The sequence below is a fragment of the Cynara cardunculus genome, assembly GCF_001531365.2.
Source record: "Cynara cardunculus var. scolymus isolate 2C chromosome LG 11, CcrdV1, whole genome shotgun sequence".
Lineage (NCBI taxonomy): Eukaryota > Viridiplantae > Streptophyta > Magnoliopsida > Asterales > Asteraceae > Cynara > Cynara cardunculus.
Window position 1 is genome coordinate 5,297,962 of NC_037538.1, and position 9,814 is coordinate 5,307,775.

At 34.5% G+C, this 9,814-nt stretch overlaps 1 protein-coding gene across 1 annotated transcript; it reads right to left on the reverse strand.

The window, feature by feature from the left end:
• LOC112520849 (5-methyltetrahydropteroyltriglutamate--homocysteine methyltransferase) lies at positions 1–4,556 on the reverse strand. The gene is made up of 10 exons (XM_025129464.1): positions 4,470–4,556; positions 2,933–3,286; positions 2,739–2,826; positions 2,514–2,641; positions 2,039–2,430; positions 1,765–1,928; positions 1,594–1,674; positions 1,210–1,376; positions 1,001–1,106; positions 1–922 (listed from the first exon to the last, which is right to left on the reverse strand). The coding sequence occupies exons 2-10, from the start codon at positions 3,280–3,282 to the stop codon at positions 101–103; spliced, it is 2,298 nt and encodes a 765-aa protein (XP_024985232.1). The 5' UTR covers positions 3,283–3,286; positions 4,470–4,556; the 3' UTR covers positions 1–100.
• Positions 4,557–9,814: the final 5,258 nt, after the last annotated feature.

Sequence of the window (9,814 nt, forward strand, 5' to 3'; positions counted from 1 at the left end):
AAAACAAGATCAAGCAAAATGCCAATCCTCAACAACCACAAAACCTAACAACAACCMCAGTTATTCGTTTACAGATGCTGAACCCAAACTCCTCTTTCCCTCACTTGGCACTCGCAAGCTCGCTGCGGAGCTTCTTGGCAGCAGTAACCATGTTCTCGAGAGCAGGCTTGACCTCACCGTACTTACGGGTCTTGAGACCACAGTCGGGGTTCACCCACAAGATGTTGGTCTCCAAAACTGCAAGCATTTTGTTGATTCTGTCGGCAATCTCCTCCATGGATGGTATTCTWGGGGAATGGATGTCATACACACCGGGTCCGATTCCAGCACCGTACTTGACTCCCTCACGGAAAACTGACAGAAGCTTCTCATCGGATCGAGAGTTCTCGATGGTGATCACATCGGCATCCATGTTGATGATGGAGTGGATGATGTCGTTGAAGTTGGARTAGCACATGTGGGTGTGGATCTGGGTGGTGTCGAGGACTCCGACGTTGGTGATTCGGAAAGAGTGGACAGCCCAGTCCAAGTAGAAAGCATGCTCAGCCTTCCTCAATGGCAATCCTTCTCTCAAAGCAGCCTCATCAATTTGGATGACTGTGATTCCAGCCTTCTCAAGATCCTCCACTTCATCCTTGATGGCCAAGGCGATCTGGTAGCAAGTTTCAAACCTGGGCTGGTCATTACGAACAAAGGACCAGTTGAGAATGGTGACTGGTCCGGTGAGCATACCCTTCATTGGGCGCTTGGTCATTTCTTGAGCCATGGTGGACCAGAAGACGGTCATGGCCTTGGGACGGCTAACATCCCCATAGATGATTGGTGGCTTCACACATCGAGATCCATAAGATTGCACCCATCCGTTAGCAGTGAAGGCAAATCCGGACAATTGTTCACCAAAGTACTCAACCATATCGTTCCTCTGTGCAATATAGAAACTACTTTTAGCCTCTTATCTTCACTCAAAAAAAGAAAGAAAAATTATGGTGGGGAAGCATACCTCTGGCTCTCCATGGACCAGAACATCAATGTCAAGCTCTTCCTGTAGTTGGACAACTTTAAAGATCTCCTCCTTGATGGCTTTAACATACTCTTCCTCGGAGATCCTACGCCAGGCATGATTTGTGAGAAGAGAACCTCAAACCACACACATCATAATCATAAAATCTGCCTGATGAATAACTAAGTAAAGCGTGGAGTTATACTCACTTCTTTGCCTTGTACTCACGACGAACTCTCCTGAGCTCAATGGTTTGAGGGAAAGAACCAATGGTGGTGGTGGGGAGGATRGGAAGGTTGAGTTTCTTCTGCTGGGCATCCAGTCTGGCACTGACATTGGTGGCACGTCGGTGGTCAGAACCCCTCAAAGCAGCAGCCTGAGAAAGCGAAAGGAGCAAACTTCCGATAAGTAAATGTCAAACAGTTGGCTATTTTCCATCGTGCAAGACACATGGGATGGATTGTGCACATGATGTACCGTTGTGGGAGAAAAACAACTAAATAGGCATATATGATCTACATGTCAGCAATGCCACAGCAGTCGGGTGATCAAAAACAATCCCAAAGAAAATAATCGGGATATATGTCACTTACAGCCTTCTGGACGGCTTCATTGTTCACTCTTGGGGAGCACTTCCTTGAGGCCTGAGCAGCAGCATTAGCTGCAAAGAATGCCTGAAAAAGAGCACAATAAATCAGTCACCCAGGTGTCTTATTTGAAGACAGGATTGATAAGCAAGCAAATACAAACATCCAATTACTTACCTCATCTTTGTGACCAGCCAGAGCCTTGGCCAAAGCATTAACTTCAACCACCTTTTGAGCGGCAAATGCCAACCAGGATTTGATTTCATCGTCCAACTTGGTCTCGTTTACAAGGTCCACAGCGGTGTGTAGGAGTGAGGAAGAGGTAGAGACAACAAGCTTGTCTGCAAAAGCAACATTTTACATTAGGAATAATTAACTATTTGGGATTTGGCATAAAAACAATGTAGCAATAAAAATATACTTATGTATTTATATGGAAGAAAAGAACTACCTTTGCCAACAATGGCCTCAAGAGACTCAAGGACACTGAGAGATCCAGCAAGATCATTAGCCCAGATGTTCCTTCCATCAACAACTCCAGCAAACAGGTATTTGCCTGAAGGGAAGCTGGTCTTGATCAAATCAAGAGTCTTCTCACCACGAACCAAATCGAAAGTGTAACCTGTAACTCCGGGCAAGGTAGTGAGGGTTTTGAATGCATCAGCAGGAATATCGGCAAAGTAGGTTGCAACAAGAACATTAAGACCAGAGCAAGTTGATTCTAGCTCAGARTAAGCCTTGGTGAAAGCTTGCAATTGGTGGGGCTCAAGATCCTTCACAAGGGTAGCTTCATCAAACTGGATCCAGGTTGCACCAGCTTCCTTCAATTCGGCAATAACTTCCCTGCAAGATTACTTCTTGTTATAACACGAACAAGAGCATAGTTCATTTTAAAAAATATAAAATGATAAGAAAATAAGACATACTTGTAGACTGGAAGTATTTTGTCAAGAAGGGATAGAAGATCAAAAGTTTTTTCAACACCCTTTGCTGGCTTGGATAGCAATAGGTAGCTGACTGGGCCAACAAAGACCGGGACGGTATCAACTCCAAGCTGCATAAAGAAACCATTATTAACCACCCCAATAAGCAGATTCTAAGATCTCTAGCAGAAAAATCTAAATTCTTAATCGCAGATCAAGAACACATACAGCCTTAGCCTCCTTGTATTCGTTCACAGCCTTGTGGGAAGCATACGAGAATTTCACATCAGGGCCCAACTCGGGGACAATGAAATGGCTGCACATCAAGAACACAAGAGTCAATCATCCATTGTATCATATGCAACATTATCAACGCAAAAAAGAATAAGATCCACAAGCCGAGGGGGAAGTATCCAACTTACTAGTTGGTGTCGAACCACTTGGTCATTTCCATAGCAGGGACAGAGGCATTTCCTCTGGCCATCGAGAAGTAAGTGTCGAAACCAATTTCACCACCGTTCCAGTTGTATCTTGGGGGGACAGCACCGAGCATGGTAGTGGTGTCAAGAACTTGGTCATAGTAAGAGAAGGTGTTGCTGGGGATGTACTTGATGCCAACATCAGACATCTGTTTCCAGATGGATGATCTGAGATCAGCAGACACATTCTGCAAATCCTCAGCACTGCTCTTGCCATCCCAGAAAGATTCAAGAGCGAATTTCAGCTCTCTCTTGGGTCCCATACGGGGATAACCGACGATGTGAGATGCCATTGTTCTGTTCGACCACAACTCAATCAATTTAATAGAACGGATAAACAGCAACTCAAATTAAAATCCACCACAACAAATCCAAATTACCGTTGGAAAACGAATGTTTTGCTAAACTTCCCCTAAATTATATACCTCAAAAGTAGATCGATTTGAATCTAACAAGAAAGTTGACATGCAGAGTATTACAGCCAAATTTTTACACAGGACATCATCACCATTCACCAAGATCTTGTTATCTTCAAGTCACTAAACTAAATCGGGTATGGTACAGAATTTCACAGCACTTGCAGATAAATTAGAATTATTTATTGAATAAAGGATTTGAGATTTTCATTATCAAAATCCCTTCACCAACCCACCAACCCCGAAAATCTAGTTGTTTGCTAACTTTACAAGTATTACAGTAGAAAAAAATTGTGCATGGTCAGATATACCAATATAAGCCGACATTTTGACTAAGAAGATAAGAGTAGGTGTTGTCTTCTAGGAAGCCTATCTTCGACTCAACTAAATCAATCTCAACAGTCGTCCATACTAAATCTAAAGCGTTGCTTGAATCCATATATCATTCCTAATAGATAAATTCATTTAGAAATCTGAAGCAGATTGGAATTTCTTTCAGTTACGGTGAAGCAGAATCTTACTGAACCAAACAAAATCATTCGACCAAGAACGAATTTTAGTGAAAAACTAGATCTGAACGAAAAAAACTCATATCCAAAAAGCAGATCTGCGGGTTCCCTAACCTTAGAAACACCAGATCTTATCCTTGTCTTCAAATAATTCGATTCAAACAAGTCCCGTAACATACATAAGCGATTCAATTACTAGATCCTGCGACCTTAATTACTGTTTTACACCTTTACTACCCCAAAATCCACAATTAAAAATATAATGGGCCCCATTGAGTGCTAAATTATCGCGAAAATGGCTGAACGCGCACATTTCAATATCCAAGTTGAGTGTGCTACATCACTAGGCACAGACAAGCATAACTCTACACGGAAAAAGAGGAATTGGTGCAGATTAGATCTAATTCCAATTTCGTAAAAGTACATTTGATTAACAGCAAAGTCAGAGCAATTACTACAAATCTAGGTAACATGAGAAGCAGAAAATCTGGAAAGGAATCAGCAGGGCAAGAGAACATAGTTGAAATGGAATTGAAGTCAAAATGAGTGACGTACCTGTAAGAAGGAGAGAAAAACGGAAGTTCCGAATCAAAGGGGGTCTCAAAGGAGAGACGGATTGGTTCGTTCTTCCGGAGGTAGAGAGGAGAGAAGTATGGTGGACACGAATTGGAGTGCAGGGAGGTGGGCTTATTTATACAGGTCTTGAGAGGGTAGTGGGTGGGTGAGATGGTGATTGGGTAGATCTGATTAAATTTAACCATTTTGTATCTGCAGACTCCTTCACGCGCTTAACCTCATCGCGTGTTATCAATTCCTTTCCATTAACAATTTAATCCAAGTAACGTATTTAGGGACTATTTTGTTAGAATGTTAACGAGTTTAATGGGATCCATTACTTATATATGATTATTTGGTAGTGAATTAATAATATAAAAAATAACTTATTTAAGTAGTTTTTAGGGAAGTTTTATGTAAAAATGAGTTGTTTGGTAATTGCTGAATGGTTTGGTACAGAATGATTAAGAGAATTTTATGATATAGTGTAAAATGAAATATAATTGTTTGGTAATTGTGTACAATGAAATTAGGGGTCTTAATGATTAAGGGAGATTCAGGATACAAAATCATTTAGAGGGTTTTGGAACCATTAAGAAACGGACTTTTTTTTTACAAACAAAATTCACCTCTTAACGATTCAATTGTTACCTCTTAATGGAACTATTAAGAGGTAAACAGACAACCCCTTAAGGTTTTTTTTTTTTTTTTAAATTTTGTCCCTCTTAATTAAAAAACAAGATCATTGCATCTATGAAAAAACTTCCTTAAACAAAAAAAAAATCTCAATCTATACTGATAATTTAATTTATGCAGACATCTTTATTCATATAAGACTTAATGGAAAACCAACCACGCAGCCCCTAAATAGTCTTTAAACCAAAAGAATGTCACAAACCAATAGGTCGTCTACTAAATGACATGTCGCTAACCTTATCATGTGAGTATTGCAAAGATCAAGAATATTACCTAATAAAGAGGCATGCGGCAACAATCAAGGTTTTTACAATTTTACTCGGTAAGTGAGAGATAAGACTTTTACACGGTACACGAGGGAGAAAATTGTTACTCAGTTAATCTTATCGGGTAAAAGACACTACCAAATAATTCATTTTGATGGCCGAAAATGTTATCAGACAAAGTAAATGAGAAAAGTCACTCTTACCGGTAAATGTTTATCCGATATATCTATACTATATTATAAAGCATTTGACAAAAACTTTTAAAAATTATTTTTTATGCATAAAATATTGTTTATTGATGCATATCACTTAAAATTCAATATTGCAAGTAGATTGTCCGTAACTACAACTTATTAAAGCTGTATATTTGATTCGTGTAGCTAAATGCAGATAAATATAACTAAATAAATGATAAACATATCATTTTAATTATAAAAAATCTAAAATATAATTAGGATAATATTTGTGTTCTAACAATATACTTAGTTATTATCTTTATAAAAAAATTATAGTATTATACCAAAAATAATTTTTTTCATTATTAAACTTAAAAAATTATATTATTAAACCAAAAATTATATTATGTTATTTTTTTCAAAATTTTATGATATATTCAAATTTTATATTTTATTCAAAAATAAAAACATTATCGTTTTCTTAAAACCACATAAAATCATATTCTGACATCGATAGAGATAAGAATAAACGAATAAGATCAATATATATCTCGATGTATTATGCGAGTAACTTTCTAGTATATTTAATAAAGGGCCCTAAGATAGATTCGTGTACCCTTGTGTGGTTATTTATTTATTTTGTTTTTTATTATGAAAAGGAAATATGGAATATATGAACCACAAGGGTGGTGCCTAATTGGTTTGAGTTTGACTCCAAAGGTTAAAAGTATCAGAAGGTCTCAGATTCAAATCCAAGGAAAATAAAAAATTCCCTTGTGGCCATGGAGGTTCAAATGCGGTGACTTCAGGCTATTTGCAAAGCAGGTGCCTTATGAGAGGTCGAATATTCAGGTTAATAAAAAAAAGTATGGAATATATGAAGGAGTATCGTATGAAAAATCAAATTCAAAAAGTAACAATTTTAATATTCTTCGCAATTTTCATAATTTTCTTTAGGGGATGTTTATTTCAGGCAATGAATTTTTATTCTTTCAGTTTAATTTGGAATAAAAATTCGGGCTTATTAGAGAATTGACTCATTATATTATATAAAACTAAACATATTCTTTTATTTTCAGTCTTATTAATTATTGTTTAATACATCTAACCAAACCAAACATCCCCTTAGCTTTAACATATTTATGAATATGGATCTCTAAAGAGCCGTTTACTAAACGCTTACCAAGTCACATTACCTTAATGGATGAATATATGATAAGGACCAAGAATCTTACTCGGTAAAAGCAAGACAAGAACCAAGAGTCATACTTGGTAAGTGAGGGCGACGACTCTTACTATGGCTTCATGATCGTGCAATCATCGTGATTTAATAACTTTTAACTTGTAATTCGTATCGATATATTTTTTGTTATTGATTTGCTTATTTTGTCGAGAACTGTAATTGAAAATTTTGGGGTTATCAATCGAGATGTTATCGAGATTTTCCACTACAACCCATGAGGCTTAATTAGGCATTGTTTGCAAACATAAACTATCTTATTTTTTTGAGTACATGTTTGTACTAACATAAGTTAGCTTATAGGAGCTTACTAGAAGGGTACTCGCGCAATGCAACGAGATAAATCTCAATTTTAATGTCTAGTTTTTATTCATCGTCTCTATCGAGATAATACGATTTTATGTGAGTTTGAGAAAACGACAATGTTTTTATTTTTGAATAAAAAATTTAAAAAAATAAATCGGTATTAGTATCAAATTAACTATTTTGTAGTTCTCGTTTTTTTTGTGTAACTTCTTTACTTCAGTTTTTTTATAATTTAATTTAGATTTAATAACATGATAATTTATTTTAGGTTTAACAATATATTTTTTTGTAAAAATAATAATTAAACATTAAGTTAGAACTCAATAACTATCTTAATTATATTTTAGATAATCTATATTTAAAATTCTGTAGTTAGTTACACGAATTTAAAAATAAAGTTTTAATAAGTTGTACTTACGCAAAATTACTTATAATCTTAAATTTTAAATAATATGCCTCAATAAACAGTATTTCATACATAAAAAATGACTTTTAAAATTTTTTATCAAATATTTTATAATATAGTATACTTCGTTGTTTTTTCAATTACAATCATGATTAATGTTAATTTTTATAGTTAATTATTAATAGATATTAATTATAAGCTACTTAGTAGTTTTAATGTATAATTATATATTTTTTATAGTTTAAAAAAAATATATATATATATATATATATATATATATATATATATATATAAAGAGGAAGACGTGTTAACACGCGCTCCAATAAGCGGCTGAGCTTGCTATTTGAATAGGCATCGTAACATGGTAAATTTACACGATTAACTTTAAATACTTAAATACACCGAACTTTTTATGTTCATTTAAAATAGAAAAATATTCCGAAAAATGTAATTTAATTTCCTTGGATCATCATTTTAAAAGATTTGTGTAAAGTCTTAAACATGTATTTTTAAATGTTTACTTTTTTTAAATGTATTTATTAAAACAGATATTTTCAGCATGTGAATTCTTATATAAATTTGGTTTTTGTGGTTTGTTGAAAATAATTTTAAAACTACAAGATAGCTATCATGGCTTGAGAAAATATCTGAATTTAGGGGAAGTTTATTAAATGTTTACCTGGTAGGTGTTTATCGGGTAATTTTTCTCATCGGATGAACACGGCAAGACCCAAGAATCTTACCTGGTAAGACTGATCATAAGGATAGAGAGTTACCCGGTAAGTGAGGGTAACGACTCTTACCCAGATAAGTGTTTACCAAGTAAATTGTTGCATATCATTTCATTTTGATGTACTACGATTTTATCCATAAAATAAATTATATTGTTGAATTATAACAGTAAACGTTTACCGGATAAGCATTAAGTAAACAGCCCCTTAGTCACTAGTTTTAACAACCGCTAAAATGTTCAGTTAAATAAAGGGTATTTTCGTTTTTATTTCATTTTTTTTCTTTTACCCATCAAAAATCATGAGGACCCAAATCATAAAATCGATTTTGATTGGGTAAAAGAAGAAAAATGACAAAAATGCCCCCATCTTTAAAGGGTTGGTGAGGATGGTAGAATCCCCAAATGTTGAATCACCTTACCGTCAACATCTATCTATGTAGCCTTTTAGAATTCTTCAAATTATGACCTCATCTTTGTATTCTATTACAAGTCAAAAGAGGAGGAAATGGATAAACATTGTTTTGTAAAATGATTATAAGCATGAATTGGTGATAAAGCAAATTGAGAAATGATATGACCTCATAAAAACTTTGAATATAGTTTATAACTTACTATTTTGACATTTAATAAGTATAACCCAAGTCATTTTTAACATTGTTTTTAGCTAAAAATTCCTAGAAGCAATATAAGAATTAAAACAGATCACACAATGAAACCTACTAAAATAAAGCTCTTAGGACAGAACAAAACAAAATACCAAACATAGTTGGATCAATTATATTTGTTACTCATTTTTTATAAAATGATTTTCAGATTCTACATATTTCTCAATGTTAGTAATTGGTTTGATTTAGACCAATTCATAACGGAAACCAAAACCTTTGAATTCTTTAAACTATAAATATATTTGTTTTTATCTCATGTATATCCAAGTCTAAGCCATAACATAGATGTTGTTTGGCAGTTGCTGAATGATTTAGTGTAAAATAATTAAGAGGTTTTCATGATATAGTGTAAATGAAATATAATTGTTTGATAATTATCTATGATGAAACTAGGGCATTGAATGGTTAAAAGAAACCATGATACAAAATCATTCATAGGTTTTAGAACCATTAAGAGACAAATTTTTTTTTTCCAAACAAAATTTACCTCTTAACAATTCAAAGACTGTCTCTTAATAAAACTATTAAGAGGTAAACAAACAACCCATAGTTGACTTCAGAATGATATATTTTTACAGATTTGGAACCCCTTTTGTGTTTAAATTGATTATTAAAAAGGAAAAAGTGGAAGTAAAGCATTGGCGATTAAACATATCCTATAATTAAGTCTGAAAGGATGGCCAGTTTGATGAACAAAATAGCTTCTTTAGTTTTTCATTCATTGATTCAATAGGGGCATGTATGCAAAGCCCCTCAACAACGTACATAATATCTTCAACAACAAAAAATACAAAAGCCCCTAAAACAAGATCAAGCAAAATGCCAATCCTCAACAACCACAAAACCTAACAACAACC